This window comes from Artemia franciscana, chromosome 7 (assembly GCF_032884065.1).
Source record: "Artemia franciscana chromosome 7, ASM3288406v1, whole genome shotgun sequence".
Classification (NCBI taxonomy): Eukaryota; Metazoa; Arthropoda; class Branchiopoda; order Anostraca; family Artemiidae; genus Artemia; species Artemia franciscana.
In genome coordinates this window covers 47,825,482-47,843,276 of record NC_088869.1, presented here as the reverse complement: position 1 = coordinate 47,843,276, position 17,795 = coordinate 47,825,482, and the positions used below count along the sequence as shown (strand labels likewise).

General features: G+C 34.0%; 2 protein-coding genes across 8 annotated transcripts in view; one reads left to right on the top strand and one right to left on the bottom strand.

Moving 5' to 3' along the window:
• LOC136029391 (zinc finger protein 420-like) overlaps positions 1-4,493 on the top strand; it is a 49,129-nt gene extending 44,636 nt beyond the window's left edge. For all 6 annotated transcript variants that reach the window (XM_065707728.1, XM_065707733.1, XM_065707727.1 and 3 more), the window contains one exon: positions 34-4,493. In XM_065707728.1, coding sequence (XP_065563800.1) covers positions 34-650 — 617 coding nt within the window. In that variant the 3' untranslated portion in view covers positions 651-4,493. The remainder of the gene's footprint in view (positions 1-33) is intronic.
• Positions 4,494-7,497: 3,004 nt separating this feature from the next.
• LOC136029390 (vesicle-associated membrane protein 7-like) overlaps positions 7,498-17,795 on the bottom strand; it is a 52,961-nt gene continuing 42,663 nt past the window's right edge. For both annotated transcript variants that reach the window (XM_065707725.1, XM_065707726.1), the window contains exons 5-7: positions 15,697-15,764; positions 12,178-12,270; positions 7,498-7,718 (exon numbers count right to left, since the gene is read on the bottom strand). In XM_065707725.1, coding sequence (XP_065563797.1) covers positions 7,653-7,718; positions 12,178-12,270; positions 15,697-15,764 — 227 coding nt within the window. In that variant the 3' untranslated portion in view covers positions 7,498-7,652. The remainder of the gene's footprint in view (positions 7,719-12,177; positions 12,271-15,696; positions 15,765-17,795) is intronic.

Sequence of the window (17,795 nt, the reverse complement as noted above, 5' to 3'; positions counted from 1 at the left end):
CAAAACAATTGAAATATGCTATCTTTTTTTCAGAAATTAATCATTGTCAACCAGTCTGCAATAATGAGGCTCCGCATGAAGACTCCTCTTCCGAAACACACTTACCCGATGAACCAAATCTGAAGAGGCATTCCAGTTTTCCCATTAACGAAAACCTGAATGTATGCAAAATATGCCAAAAGAAATTTGCTAACAAGTTTAACTTGACTCGCCATATGAAAGTCCACAATGGTGAATACGAGTGTTGTGTTTGCCACAAGATATGGTTTTCCAAATCTGATTTGAGTCGCCATATGGCAATTCACAATGGGCAAAAACTATACGAATGTGACATATGCGAAAAGAGGTTTTCTCTGCAGCAAAATTTGGCTTATCATATGAGGGCTCATATTGGCAATCAGCCATATGAATGCCAAATATGTAAAAAGACATATACTTTCAAATGCCATTTGACGCTCCATATGAAATTCCACAATGGGGAAAAACCTTACGAATGCAAAATATGTCACAATAATTTTACTCAGAGATCTGATTTGAATAAGCATATGAGAATTCATTATCAGGAAAACCAATATGCATGTGGAAGGTGCGTAAAACGATTTGCTCAGAAATCTAATTTGATCCGACACATGAGACAGCATCAGGAATGAAAGACCAGGTCGTCCTCATGATGAATTTAATATCAATAATTACATACATTTATCCTTTTGCTATCTAGTTTAAGGACGAATTCTGTTTCATTAAGATGTGAATATACAGTGATTTTGGATTTGAAAGGGAAACGCTTGATAAAAGAAACTGTGATATGTTTAAACGAATGTAGTATCCAAAGGAAGTAACTGTAATGTATGCACTTGTGCTATGCACTGTACGCAAAGCCTTCTTTTACTTTACTCACAGTTTACTGGTAAGGTCCAGAGCGATCCCTTTTTGTCTGGCTCGTAAAGCTAGCTACCCTATTGAAGGACTTGCTGAAGATGTTCCCGTGAAAGAGGAATTTTCGGCCTAACAAATCCTTTAGTATTTTCTTGATAGGTAGAATTAAATTAAAAAATGATCATTCTTATCAAAATAAACGAAAGAGGCAGATTGTTGGCTCCTACAATAGTTTTACTTGACTGTGTCAATAATCATCAGAAATAATAATCCAGTATAAATCTTTTCAAACAGAATGGGGTAAATTCTTCGGTTATCCTTTTTAAACGAATTAAACGAAAGAGGCTAGTTTGTATTTCCTACAATATTTTTACTTGACTGTGTCAATAATCAGCACAAATAATAATCCAGTATAATTCTTTTCAAGAGTAGCTGTTGAGTAGCAAGTATAGCTAGCTACCCAATTGAAGGACTTGCTGAAGATGTTTCTTGTGCTATGCACTGTGTGCAAAGCTGCCTTCTTTTACTTTACTCACAAGTTACTGGTTAGTTCCAGATCACTTTTTGTCTGGCTCGTTAAGCTAGCTATCCTATTGAAGGACTTGATCACTTTTTGTCTGGCTCGTTAAGCTAGCTATCCTATTGAAGGACTTGCTGAAGATGTTTCGTATTCGTATTCGCTTATTGAAATAGCTATCGTAGCACTCAAAAGTGAACGCTAAATTACGCTACTTTTACAATCACAAAATGGTCACTAATTAGATACACTTACAAAATATGGTGCTACTTTCAATTCACTTATTAAATGCACTTACGAAATACGGTACAAAGGAGTTTGCAAATCTGTTCGTAAGGCACTTGACTGGTTTCCTAGTCATCAGTAACAGTCAGTATTACAAATTAGTAATAAAACTTGTAATCAGTATTACAACTTGTAATCAGTATTACAAGTATTACAAATCAGTAATAGTAATTTCCCGAATTTCTTTATTAGCTCATATCTTCGATCGAATAAGGTGGGCAAATTCAAGAGCTCAAGGGCACTTTCGTAGCTGCTGAAACTGGGTCCAAGTATTATCCTAGTAGTGCGTTTGTGAACATGCTCTAGTTCATCTGCCATGTAAGCTGTGTTCTGGGTTTGGGGACCCCAACGGAGCAGCAATACCCGAGAAAAGACCTGATGTAGGTTGTATATGCTAGCAGGAGCTGACGTTCAGAGAAGCCTAACCTGCGCATGATTGTTAAATTCTGGATTGAGTAGTGACCTTTGTACACAATATTGTCTACATGCAGCTTAAACGAGCAGTCACTTGTAAATGTTACGCGTAGGATTGTTGTAGAGGAAACAATTGGAAACAGAGCATCTGGGGTCGTTATATCTCGCTTGAGTGGATTAAATCGTAAAACTTTTTTATTTCTGTCCATTCACTTGTAGACTATTCGACTTACACTGGTTGAGTTCTGTGCGAGGGAAATTTTCGGCCTAACAAATCTTTTAGAATTTTCTTAATGGGTAGAATTAAATTAAAAACTGATCATTCGTATCAAAATAAACGAAAGAGGCAGATTTGTAAATCCTTCAATATTTTTACTTGACTGTGTCAATAATCAGCACAAATAATATACCAGTATAATTCTTTTCAAACAGAATGGGGTAGATTCTTCGGTGATCCTTTAAAAATAAATTGTAAAAATTAAACGAAAGAGGCAGATCTGTAGTTCCTACAATATTTTTACTTAACAGTGTCAATATTCGGCACATATAATAATCCTTTTCAAACAGATTGGGGTAAATTCTTTGGTTATCCTTTAAAAGTGCGGTCAAATCAAAGTCGTTCAAAGCACAAATTATAATCCAGTATAATCCTTTTCAAACAGGTTGGCGTAAATTCTTTGGTTATCCTTTAAAAGTGCGGTCAAATCAAAGTCGTTCAAAGCACAAATTATAATCCAGTATAATCCTTTTCAAACAGGTTGGCGTAAATTCTTTGGTTATCCTTTAAAAGTGCGGTCAAATCAAAGTCGTTCAAAGCACAAATTATAATCCAGTATAATCCTTTTCAAACAGATTGGGGTAAATTCTTTGGTTATCCTTTAAAAGTGCGGTCAAATCAAAGTCGTTCAAAGCACAAATTATAATCCAGTATAATCCTTTTCAAACAGGTTGGCGTAAATTCTTTGGTTATACTTTAAAAGTGTGGCCAAACCAAAATCGCTCAACTGTTTTCTTCTTCTCACCATTCTGTTCCAGGGCTAATATGATTTATTTGATGTTGGAAAATTCATAAAAATGAGTTGAGACTCCAGCCACAAAAGCCAATACCTCCCTCCCGTTCAAAAAAAAAGAACTAGCACTGCTGGGCTATTGATACCATCGTGCGTGATATTTTGAGACAGAGCTTCCGTATTTCTTTTTTTTCTTCTTCCGAATTCCGAAGCCACCACTACCGGTTTCAGACTGGTTTGGGTAGGCAGCACTCATTCCACAAAAGAAACGGGAGAGTCGCCCATAACTTGTCAGCTATTAGTGGTTAAGGTATTCCACATAAATACGTTAAAAGTCAAGATTGCTAGGAATTGAAACTTATTTCGTAAGCTGTAGTACATATCTTGCACAAAAAATTAACAGATGTCAGAAGTAAAGCTTATATTTATTGCCCTTTCTCTTTATGCCCTTAATGAATTTCTTTAGTTACATTGTCTTAGTTAAACGAAATTTTCTTGTAAAGTTTATTGCACATTAAAAACGAAAAACAAGCAAAAATTCTTTAAGATTTTCTTAGGGAAGTAAAGACTAAAGTTGAAACTTAAGATTGAAAAAAATATTACCTGGCAGATTATGGAAGATGTAACCGGAAAACTGCATCAAATAAACTGACTTGACATATTTTCTATTATCTTTAAAAATCTAAATACTAGTCTTGCACTGAAAACACAAAATAGACCCCTTCCCCCCTTGCCCAATAAACGTTACCTGGATCTATAACTCTGCTTCGTTTCTTCACCTTGATCCAGTCATATAATTCGTATTGTCCTTCCCATGTAACATCGTCTTCTCAGTCGAATGCGCGGAGTGTAGTGTCGCTTAGCGAGATGAATTGACCAACTGTAAAGTTTACACCTCTATCTGCTGTTGAACACCTCTTAAACCTTCGTTCATTTTACGGTCTTGCATTTGGTTTTACACGGGGGCAGGGAGAACTTCCTGTTATTTTCCAGCCTCCTATTTGTGTATCTGACAGCTCGTCGTATTCGTTTGTTCCAGTTTTAGCCTCTTGGTGATATCAATATTACGGAATGCACTTTCAGCTATGGTACGGCCTATCTTTCCTCTCGCCTCTTCAAACGTCTGGCAGTGGACTTTTTATAAGTTAACTTTAATCTGTAACTTGTTACATATGCATATTTTTATGACCTTTCTGGATCTGTAGATTCTCGCATTGCTTGATTTGGGTTTTGTGTTCGTTATACTTAATGAACCCCTTCTCTCTTCTTTTTTATGAATAATTTTTAATTGTACGTGCTTGAATGTTCTTATAGCTTAATGTTTAGAAATTTGTTTCACATTCCCTTATCTTACCATTTGAATTTGTGTGTGAATTATAGCTTTTCTTTTATATTTTGATTACTGGTACTAGCAACTGAACTGCATTCTCCCACCTTTAGTTGCTCCTCAAGCGATCTTTCATATGATCGAATATGTTCTTATAGCTTAATGTTTAGAAACTTGTTTCGCAATCCCTTTTCTTGTTATTGAGCCTTTGAGGGAATTTAGAATTATTACTTAGGGAATTTAGTGATTTTATTTTTGAAGGATTTTTGTTTAAAGTATAGCTTTTCTCTTATATCTTGATTACTGGTACTAGCAACTGAACTTCATTCTCCCTCCTTTGATTGCTTCTCAAGCGATCCTTCCCTGTGCCAAGGTTAGCAATTCATATGTCAAGAGGAGACTCCCTGAATATGATGCATCTTCCCAATAACGGGGGGAAAATAATTTATCTTCTCAATTTACCTTTCTTTAACTAATTTCTGTTGAGCTTCATAAGCATTATTCAAGCTAAATTCTTTTTTAATCACAACCCTGTTTTTTTGCGCTTTTTCATGTTTAACTACTTGACAAAAAGCGGCACACGTGGATATCTCGAAAATATTGTTTTCTGCTTCCATTAAAACTACAAAAACACGATGCAAAAGGCGGACCATCACCGTATGAAATTTGAACTTCCAAGTATATCTGAAATATGGACAGAAATTAAGTTGCGCTTGAAATTTTGGCATAACATGACAAAATGACAACAAAGTTACGATACTTACAGTGACGACATTTTCGATGTGCATTTATATCAGAAAATCATGTTTGTCGATGCTTCTATCTAACAATGTTTCTATCTCAGATCCTATATAAATAAGCAGAATCGTCGTACTTGTAGACCGGAGAATCCACAGATGAATGTTAAAAAGTCTATGTATCATGAACGGGTAATAGTTTAGTTGGGTTTTCGGCCCAGCACAGAGTTACAGTAAGTGGTCACCTTTACTGTCAATAACAGACTTTACCATGCTATACCAGACGATTTTTGTTTCCAACAATGGAAGAGTCACATTTATGTCTGATTTTAAGAAGAAGGGACCACTTGCCACTCAGCTAACATAAAATATCGTTTCCACTCTACTTTTGGATTTCAAATTATTATTACCCAAAAATACAGATTTTAACTGGTTCTTTTGGAAATTTTGATTTAACCCGTTGGATTTTTTCTCTGGGGAGCCCTTAAGGAAATGGGTCTTACTAACCATTTAGAACCGATTGATGCCTCGAAACACAAAATAATAAAAATAATGATAAAGTGGGTTGATCCGAATGAGTACTATCGAAAAAAGTCATTTTGATGACACCGCATTTATTTTTAAATGAAAATGTCCAAGATTTCTAACAAATTTATAATTTTGAATTAGAAATAGTCATTAGCTTTTTCTTATAGATGATAGCCCAACCGGTAGTCACGTTACTGCCTGAAACACACTCAAGTTCATTTCAAAATGTATAAGAACTTTTATGGTTGTCATTAATGTTTTTTTATGTATATATAAAATGGTCCTCTAGAAAATGTAAAGAATTAACACTTCCAAACTCAAAAAAGAATTGCTTTGTAAGACACCGCTCCATCCTTCTATTATCTACTATAATTTAGTATAATCGTCCTGACCTTCAACGTTGTGCGCGTCTGGCGCCGCCGTCTTTTTTTTTTTTTTTTTTTTGGCCTACCAACCAAGGTCAACCATACAGGTTAAGCAGGGAAAGTGATAGTAGTTACTTGCGTAATAATAAAACCGAAATAGAATTACAAGTTTGCTTATAATTTTACTAAACAAAAGATTTTAATATGATACGCCTCTAATCAGGCAAGTTAAATAAAATCTGTTGAATAATGGTTATAGGGGTTCCATTTACGTAGTTCTTGAAGTCACTTTTTGTGGAGCTAGAATCTTGGAGACTGTTCAACTTCCTTGAACCTCATCAGCCCACTCAAGCGTTGTATCATATACATCAAAATCTTGCCAAAAAAAAATCATTCAAAAGTGAGCCTGTAATTGTTTCCAAAAGATCGAACTATGTCGACTACTGTAAGTTTTCCAGGTGCAACTGACCATTTTGGTGACTTCATCGATACACAATTTTAAAAAGGATGCCCTTCTTTGTTTCTGTAGAAAATGATTGTTTATCCATCAAACGAGTTTCGAGTCCATGGGCTTTACTTATATCTGCGGACCTATTACTTAAATTTTTATTTCAATGTAAGTAAGATGATTTTTTAATATGTACCTGTCTTAAAATACCAAGGACATTAAGATAAAAGTATCTTTGCTCCTTAACGCATCTTGGGTCTATTCATGCATGATAACCGAGATTAAAAAATAGGAGGTTTGTTTCTTTTGGATAACCGACGCTTAGGCTATTAGGTCCTTGTGTTAGCATCGCAGTAAGTTGCTGCAGCGGAGTTCGAACTCTGGATCCCGTTTTACCAAGATCAAATCCCTTGCACCACCACAGGTCTAAACTAGAAAATTTTTAGGACTGTACCATATTTTCGTTGATATACCGTGAAAATAAATAAGCAAAAATAATTGTCTGAACGTAACAACGTTTTTCATCCGTGAAAATTTGAATCTTCACAATCTGGTGATTCCAAAAGGTGATTAAACCTTCAAAAGAAAGCTATATCTTCTTAAGCTGTTTTGTACTTTTGTTTTAGCCGTTTTTTTCACCCACTTTTCATTCTTTTTTTTTAAGTTTGCAACCCCTACAACCACGTAGAGGTCATTTTCATTAAAAACTGAATTCCCGATATCTCCTAGTTTTTTAAAATGTACATGGTTGCATGAGTTTACATTTAATCAATTCTAACAATCATATTACATTTTCACTGTACTTGGTGCTTCTGAGCTGAAAATTTTAAGTTTATCTGGGTATATTTAGAAAAAAAAAGAAAATTTTGGGGGCATCTTGGACATCAAGATTCTCTCTTCTCATATTTCAGATTAATGTCTATGGTGAACGGTTGGAACAACCCTAAGCAACTTCCTCCTAGTAAGAGTCTACTACTGAAGAAAAGATCATTTACGGTAGTGAAGTCAGCCATTTAATATGTGAACGTAAAAGGAAGTAAATAGTGAGCAGAAAAACTAAAATAGCAGTAACTAACATAACGATAAATCTCAATTCTTGAACTCTGCAAACAAAATCTGTGATAATTATGAAGTAACGTTGATAACTAGGCCAAACAATTTTGCCAGCTAAGTCCACCACAAGCCATAGAAACAATAAAGTATATGATCACCTAAAACAGAAAAATTCAATTAAGTCCCAAAAAATAAAAATTGAATTAAAAAAAAATAATTTGGCGTCATTGCTACAGTTAGTACAAAGCAAATGTGGGTTTTCATTATTATAGAACAAATACCCCAGCCCATTCAAAAAGAAATACTATAAAATATGCAACATACAACAACAGTTTAGTGAATCTAAAGGCGGTTTTGAGTCGGCTCTTAAAAAAAAAACTCGAAGTCGTTATGAAACTAAGCTAAAATCTTGTGTGGAAATGTCATTCCAAAGTGGGCGACCCCCCTCCCCCCATAGCAAGTATTGCATCAGAAAACGCTTCATTGGGCCCTAATTTTGTCAGCAGACTCACACTGGAAATTTTCATACATTTATCATGACGAATCTAAAGGTAGATAGGCCCATAATTGAAAATTTAGTCTTTCGTAAAATGAACAAAATTTTTCAAATAATCATACAATTTTGCGTTTTTAGGTCCTATAGTAGGAAAGAAAATTTTCGGCTTGCAAATGTGGGAGGAGGACAATTTTTTCATTAAAAAAAGTATTTTTCTTGTAAATATGGGAGGAAGCTGTGGGTCTTTTCGATTAATTTTAATGCAGAAATAAAAATAACTAGGAAGGGCCTCACGATTTTTGAATGAAAAAAAAAGGATATTTTTGAAGACCTAGGGACATCTTCGAAGACATTAGGACTATTATTGGTATGGATAAAATCGTTTACTATTTCTAGATAATTACTATAAATAAAGCTTTTAAGATGACAGGTATAAAAACACAATGGGTTTTCCGTCGTATATTATCACATGATTCTTTTCAGACCTGAGGCTTACAAACATCAATTAATTTTAGATGGTTTAAATACTAATCATGTTAGGACATAACCGTACAAGTCGTAATTTAATTAGGTTGTTTTACTTGAATAGTTGACTATAGTACTCCACACCTCCAGCACTAAGGTGTGATATAAATTTTAAAGTTAGGTCCATGATTTTATAAGCCGCCAGTTAATAATGACATGAATGCTGCAGCAATTACCGTGGTTTTTGATAAATTTCCGGTAGGCGATGACCTTTTTAAGCAACAAAAAGATCATGCCACAGCAAAGTGTAGTTTTCTGCCACGTTGTGCCACAAAATATCAATTTTATCCGAAGGAACATCAACATACCAGGAAACAGAAATTTTAAGATAATCAATTGATTTGTCACGTTTTAATACTTCAGTCGGGGAAGGGGGCCTTAGCCCCCCCTCCCCAAGATTTTCTGGCGCCCTCATTCGCATCCCGTTCTTTTTTCTTTTCTTACTTTTTATTAAGTATACTTGTCAATTTTCGTAGGTGATTTACCCAATTAACAACAAAAAGCAAAGCTTTCCTATGAATGTAAAGAACAAAGTTGAAACTTAAAACGAACAAAAATTATTTATCTTCAGCCGGTTCAGTATCTATCTGCAAAATTGGCATAAAAATCTTTGAATGCTGCAAAGATTTTTCTAAGAACATGGAACTTTCCCCTATTTCACGGAAATGGAAACACCTGTTGAAGATAAAACTGGTATCTTCAGCACGTTTAATAAACGTAGTGACACAGTTATAGCTATTTGTCTATTCACAATGACATATTGAAAAGTAGCCTTGTAGCTAAAAGTTCAAAATGGATAAAAATAGAAAATCTGGACATGAGCATAGAATGGATAAGAGACGAAGACTGATGACTGAATGTACACGGGGATCGAAGGATATTTCCAGATATTTTGGTAAAATACCCGGAAATCGAAAGGTAAATTTTGACTAATAATAAACCCCCTCCACCCTCGTAAAATCCTTGATTTTAGTTTTTTGACTAATTAAACAGTATATAATTAAGTATTTATTTTTACTATGTAGCTAATTTGGTTGAAATCAGATGAATGAAAGAATTAAAAGCAATTTAGGCCAGGAACAGATACATGAGGCTGGAGGGGATCAAGGGGTTGCTTTACAATTCTCTACCTCTTATAAAAACTGTTGTATTTCCACTCTTAGAAATTAGAGGTTTCCCCATTAATTGAATTTTTTTATCCAACTCTAAAGAAAAATAATAAAAATTAGTCTGGTCTATTCATTCAGAAAGTCTCAATGAACACATAGTAATTTATTCATCAAAGAATCTGCTCGCGTCTGTTGTTAACAAACATTTTACTGCTATAGGAAAATATTATTGGCTTTCAAAGAGGTTTCATTTTACATGAGCACCATCCAGATTCACACAAACAAACTAGCCTGACGAAAGCATTATCATCTACATACCCCCCATCATTACACTCGAATCATATTGGCACCCTTAGTCCAGTTCCCCTCCCCCAAGATTTTTCTCTAGATCCACCCCTGACATTACAATACGTTTTCAACCCCCCCCCCCACCGCTTTGAAAATAACTTGATAGTTTGGGTTGCTATTATAAAACAATCAAAATATATCAAGTGGCTCATATTAATCCCTCAGGAGGAAGGAGGGGGCAAAGAGGAGCAATGTGCCTTAAAAAGTGAGGTAAGTACGCATTTATAACGTTGTTGCCATTTGAAATTGATTTAGGAATCGAAACTATTTACTTCGATTAATATTTATTGTAAAAGTTTATTATAAATTCATGAGAACTTCAAAAAAAAGGGCAGGATTTTAAAATGCATGCATCTGAGAGTTTCCACTAGATTTGTATAAACTAAGCTTAACAAAAAGAGACGCACAAACACATCGCGGTAATTGACCATAAGTGAAACTTAGCTATTATACTATAATTAGTATTACACAGTATGTTGTTTTTGAATTTCGTTTCTAGAAAGACTAACAGAACTCCACAAGATCGCAGACAGATACCTAATGGCTTAAGTAAATGCTACTATCTCTTACAACTTCTGACTGCCATACTGCAATGTTCATAGTACATCAAAGATACTATTGTAATCTCCATAGTTGAACGTCCTTACCCAGAGGTTTACAATCCCCTTTTTTCAATACTCCCTCTCACCTCCACTCCACTAGTAAGTGAAAACTAAATAAACGCACTTTGAAAAATAGCTACCTAATGAAGAAATGCCTTTAATTTATTTCCAATTTCATTAAATAATTAACATCGTTTTTTGTACAAATTTTTGAGAGAAGCGATAATTGCATACCTATCAGATTCTTTATTTACGTGAAAAAGTTATACATATCTTGTACAAAATTTAACAGATGTAAGAATTAAAGCCTATATTTATAGCCCTTTCTCTTTATACCCTTAATGAATTTCTTTAGTTTCACTGTCCAACTCACGCAAAATCTTTTTGTAAAGTTTATTACACACAGAAAACGAAAAACAAGCAAAAATTCTTTAAGACTTTCTTAAGGAAGTAAAGAGTAAAGTTGAAACTTAGATTGATAAAAAAAAAATATTACCTGGAAGATATAACCAGAAAACTGCATCAAATAAACTGACTTGACATATTTACTATTATCTATTATCTAATTATCTATTTACTATTAGTTGTAAAAATCTAAATACTAGTATTGCACTGAAAACACAAAATAGACCCCATCCCCCCTCCCACAATTAAGGATGGTTTAGGAGCGGCAAACTCTATAACTAATCTGCACCAAATCGAAAAAATTGGTAAATATCTCAATAGTGTTTCAGCGACCATGATATTGGTATCTTTTAGTACGCAATTATAATTCTCTAAAAAAGAACTCATGCAGGCTCTGTTTTAGTAAAGCTCCAGTTTTTAGAATCCTATAGATATTAGAAAACAACATGAATTACAGGGTGGGCCAAAAGTCACTTACCCATTTCAATTTTAAATAACTTTTTTATTTTATCAGTTATATGCATGAAACTTTAGTATCATGAAGTCAAGGCGATGGAAATTGATTTTCTATCACTTAAGTATATTGTATCACCTTATATACCGTACGTTGTACGGTACTGAATTTCTCCATAGTTAATTTCCAGGATCTAAAAAAAATATTAAGAAAATAAAAATATTTAAAAATAAAAAAGATATTGAAAAATATAAAGGGTCAGTGACTTTTGGCCCACCCTGTAGTTTATTTTAGCTAGTTTTGTAGTTGTATCTTACGTTCTCAGCCAAGCAGTAATTTTTATTCGTTTAAACTGTCAACCTCGCTCTTCACTTTCGTAAGAAATATTTTCTTTAATTATTCTAACAAAATAATTCTTTATTGATATTTTTGAAAAGAAACGTCTTTTATTAAGGCAATACCTGATATTTTCAGACTTTATAGTTTACTGTTTTCTGAAACTAAATCTTACTCTCGTTTTCACCGTCCGTAATTACCTACTACAAAACCCTGGAAATGGTGCAATCAAAGCACCAAAAAGTATGCACCAAAGTATGGTGCAATCTGCAACAAATTATGGTGCATTCTACACAAATTCGAACGCTCCTAATAACGAAGACAAATTCAAGTATTACATACCAGTAACAGGAGACTAGAGAAAGCCCAAATTTTTATATTCTTCCAGAACATCGATCTTGCCAAATGTCTACTCGTAGATGAAAACGTAACACTCTAAAAAAAAAGGAAATAGAAAGAAACAAGAAAAATAAATAGATTGCATATTCACTACATTTTAATTTATTATTCACGATTAAACTGAACAGATTTCAATATTGACTAACATTATCTTTTCTTTTTTTTCTGTGTATATTCTTAAGACAAAAATAAGCTTTTGGAATTCTGTCGAATTCTGCTACACGCAGCTTTGGAACTTTATTCGTACCTGGATAACATTCTATTCACAATGCAAAAAATTCAAAGGATAATAAAAATGTTGCCACTTAAACTCAGATTATTAATATGCAACTGTTTATTTAACAGCTGCAGCTAAGACCCCTGTGCCCGTTGAAAAAATTGGTCTGGGACCATAAGTATTGACCCTAAGGTAAAACGCAGAAAATCTAAAGCAAGGTTCTCTCTGGTGCTGCTTTTAAGTTTAAATACAAATCTAAGCGTCAATATAAAAGCGCTGCACGGTGCTCGTTTGAATACTTGGAATAGATCAAGCGATAAAGCCTTTTGGGGAGATGTAATCACCGAATGAAATTTCAATGTCGTGAATGTAGCTATTGTCTCTGATAGCAAAACAGTTTTTTACAGTGATTCTAGATTACGCACCAGACCCATTGAAAGAGTCGGTCTGGGACCAAAAGACCAGTTTTTATATAGTATCAACCTTCAGGTAAAACGTGCTAAATCTGAAGTTAAGTTTGGCTGCACCTTTGAATTGCATGAAACGATCTGCTGCTATTTTTCAGATCAAACAGATATCTAAGCGTCATGACAAAAGCACTTTGCGCTATGCTCGCTTGAATAAGTGGAATAGACTGAGAGGTAAAACTTACTGGGGAATGTAATTAACAGTGAAGTGTACAACCACTAACTCGAGCCTGGTACTACCTGATTTTTCCAGCAATTATATATCTTTTTTAAGTTAAGACAACTGAATTAAAAGTAGATACAATGGATATATGCCTGAGTCATTAAACACCTGTAGTCCTCAGTTTTATAGATTATGAGCAAGCGTTTGATTCAGCTGATAGAAGAGCTATAGCGAAGGTGTTATCCTTGTGACCAGCATCAAACATTAAAGTGATTATGCTATCCACGATAATAACACTGCTGCGATTTGGGTTGGAATGACTTAGATCCTGGATTTAGATTATGCCTATGAATTAATCATCCTAGATGATTAATGATCATCCTAGATGATGCGTGCAAAAGGAATGAACTTTTAGAGGTTTTACGAGTTCAGGGTGCTAGAATAAGTTTGAAAAGTAACGTTAAGAAGACAAAGTCGCTTGGGCACAGAATAGGTGAAGATGAAAAGACGGCGCTGGGTAACGAAAAGATCGATCAAGTGTTAGCTTCGCTTACCTAGGTAGTATTATTAGTAAAGATGGTGGGTACTGTGAAGATGTTAAAAGTAGATTAGCCAAGGCTTAGGGTGTTTTTTCACAGTTGAAAAAAGTTTGGAAGATAGGTTAGCGAACTAAGATTAGAGTGTTGGAATATACAGTGATATGACAGTGGTTAAGTATGGATATATACGAAAGACAACTGAATTAAAAGTAGATACAATGGATATATGCCTGAGTCATTAAACACCTGTAGTCCTCAGTTTTATAGATTATGAGCAAGCGTTTGATTCAGCTGATAGAAGAGCTATAGCGAAGGTGTTATCCTTGTGACCAGCACCAAACATTAAAGTGATTATGCTATCCACGATAATAACACTGCTGCGATTTGGGTAGGAATGACTTAGATCCTGGATTTAGATTATGCCTATGAATTAATCATCCTAGATGATGCGTGCAAAAGGAATGAACTTTTAGAGGTTTTACGAGTTCAGGGTGCTAGAATAAGTTTGAAAAGTAACGTTAAGAAGACAAAGTCGCTTGGGCACAGAATAGGTGAAGATGAAAAGACGGCGCTGGGTAACGAAAAGATCGATCAAGTGTTAGCTTCGCTTACCTAGGTAGTATTATTAGTAAAGATGGTGGGTACTGTGAAGATGTTAAAAGTAGATTAGCCAAGGCTTAGGGTGTTTTTTCACAGTTGAAAAAAGTTTGGAAGATAGGTTAGCGAACTAAGATTAGAGTGTTGGAATATACAGTGATATGACAGTGGTTAAGTATGGTTCTAAAGTATGGGCGCTCCGAAAAGCGGACGAAGATTTGCAAGATGTTTTTCAGAGAAATTGCCTACGGTTTGTTTTGTATACACAACTGATTAACAACAGATTGCCAAAAATTGTTCTTCTCAAACAACCGTCTAGGGCTAACCGAAAAGCAGTTCTTCCTCGTTTGGAGTGGGAAAATGATAGAAATGGAGAAGGAGCATGTGTATCTGTGTTGGCCTCGGGTGGCCTGGTGGTGAGGTGAATTGTTAGTAGTACTTCAGTTAATACAACCCTCCGAGTAAATACCTCTTGTAAAGATAAGATCAATTTTACCAAAAAACGCATGATAAATTGCTGCTCTACTTGTTTCGTCAGATGATATCCGGTTCACGCTTATCATGGTAAAATGATCCAGGATTTCTGACAATGACGGTATTTGTTTTTACTACTTTTCGTTCTATTACCCAGCTCTAATTAGTTATATTACAAGTTTGGTGGACTCAGTCTATTGTAACAACTGTTTTTGATTGGTTATTTCTTAAAGAGACGAAAAGATCCTCATAACTACATTAGCAGCCTGTCATTCACTATATCCTTTGTGTCAAACCAAGTTTTGTTTACCTCTATTACAAAATTTACTATAAACCCTATTCAACAGTATAGAGTTTTTGGTTTCTGTAGCGGTTTGCACTGCTCTCAGGACCGCCATATCGTTAAACGTCTTACTTGGCGTTCGTTAGGAGTATCATTGATGCAGAAACAGAATGTAAATGATAAGTATACACTATTCTGAATCTTTTCGCTTCAGAACTTTTCTGAAACTATTCTGGAGCTTCGCTCTTTTAGTACACCACTTTTTTTGCATTACAGTCGATGGAAATATGGTCAAATATTTAGTGAATGTATTTGACTTCTAGAATATCTGGAATATAGACTTTTGAAATCCGAAGATATTATCTTTCAAGTTATCTTCGAGCCCTCAGAGACAGGAACAAAAAAAAATGCAAAAATAAAAAATAAAAAGAATTCCCAATAAACACAAACAAACAAATTTTTCTTTCGGTCAGGAAGCTTGCAAGTCAGATGATTCTAACAAAGGAACTTTTATGGAAAAAATTAAAACTTTTCCGTAAGATTATATCACATGTGCATTTATAGGTAATTACTAAGATAAGGTAAATAAAGACAAGAATAAAAGAATATTACTTACTTTTAAAGAATATTATTAAAGAATATTAATATTAAATATTAATATTAAAGAATATTTATTACTTAAAGAATATTATTAAGAATATTAAAGGAAAAATATTACTTACTGAGGCGTTTAAATTGTCTGCTTTGTTGATTAATAGCTCCAATCTTTCTCCTCTAGTTGTCAGGGATTCTGCAATAGCATGAAAATTAGTTAGTACTAATCTAGATTGAAAATTGTAATTCTTTAGAAAAAAATTGACTTTAGTCAAATTTGAATACAATAATTCAAAAAATTGAATTAGTGGTAATAAAAAAAGCCGTTCTACCGACAACCGAAATTGACTTTTTAACAATTATGACCTGGATTGTGATTTTAAAACTGTAGTTTTAGAGCCGATGGTCCCTTAATTCCTAAAACACTATTCCAGGAATTGTGTTTTCCGGTCTTTTGAAGACTAAAAGAAACAAATGTGGTTTTAGAACCAATGGTCCTTGAATTCCTAAAACAATCTATTCCAGGAATTGTGTTTTTCCGGTCTTTTAGTCTTTTTGAAGACTAAAAGAAAAACTATGGTTTTAGAACCGATTGTCCCTTAATTCCTGAAACATATTCCATGAATTGTGTTTTTCAGATCTTTTAGTCTTTTTGAATATTAAAAGAAAAAACTGTGGTTTTAGAACAGATGGTCCCTTAATTCCTGAAGCACTCTATTCCAGGAATTGTGTTTTTCCGATCTTTTAGACTTTTTGAAGACTAAAAGAAAAGTTATGCTTTTAGAACAGATGGTCCCTTGAGTCCTGAAACACTCGCATTTTTCCAATCTTTTACTCTTTTTCAAAAATATAGATATTCGCTGAAGAAAACGTCTCCCAAAGAAACTTGAACTTCATCAAAACCAGAATATTCCTGAGTAAAAAAAATGGAATATTTCTTTCTAATCCCGACATCCTAAGCTCTTTAATCTGGATAGTTGCCGGGATACAGCTAAACAAAAAGGGGTATTTTATCAGGATTGAAATATTTCTAGAATGAAAAAAATCGGAATATTCCGGTTCTTTGTACTTCAATCTTCTAATCTTATTCAAAATGTGCATAATCGGTGGAGCATACATACAGAAAAGGAACAGATGTTTTATCAAGATTGGAAAATTAAATTTAAATTTGTTTAAATTTTAAATTTAATTAAATTAAAATTAAATTTAAATTAATTAAAATTTGAATTATTTCGTTCCATATCAATCTATTTCAAGAGTCTGAAAAGACACTTTAGTACAAAGAAAATTGGTATTTCATCAGGATGGAACGGAATATTAAAAAGTAGAATATTCCGTTCTAAGATCTTTCCGTTTTTGGTCTCCTAACCTTTTTCAAAATCTAAATTGTTGCTAGAGTACACATATATTAAAGAAACTGGTATTTTCTCAATATTTTAATACTACTAGTATAATACAAACTGGAAAATTCCATTCTGCATCTTTCTAATTTCAATCTCCTAATCGCTTTAAAAATCTGGATAATGGATGGAGTACACTTACACTAAAGAAACTGGCACTTAATCAATATATTAGCACTTTATCGGTCTTGACGAAACAGTAGACTCAGCGGTTTTTTTTCTTTGTTGGGTCTGCTGTTCAACAGAATGTTTGCCTAGCTTTTGTATGAATTTTCTGAAAAATGAAATTATTGTTTTGCATCATTTAATGTCTTTGGTAATATAGTTATGGTAATATATGGTAATATAGTTATGGTAATATAGTTATCCATCTAGTTATGTATTAATATTCATAATTTTTGTTACTAATTAACAGCAGTTAATCGTTAACAATAATAGAAATGTGATATTTCTAGATAGGGTAGCAGTAGTCCTAGTGAGGGCAGCTTTTGTTAAGGCTCTAGCACTGGGAAGGGTCGAGTTAAGACTACAAATTGCAGAGGTAGACGTAGCATGAGTAGCAATGGTAAAGTTTCACTTGACTGAAAATTCAACATCATTAACTGACATCATTAATAACAACATTAATTGAATGACATCATTGAAACATCATTAAAAATGAACTTTTAACTTTGATAATTCCAACTTTAGGCTCAGATTCTTAACCAATGATCTGAAAAATCCCTGAACACCAACTTTGACGGAAATCAAACGCCATTTGTAAAGTGTACGTCTCGATTTTGGACGTCTGTATTGCCACCAGGGGCATAATTTGCTATGGGACACAA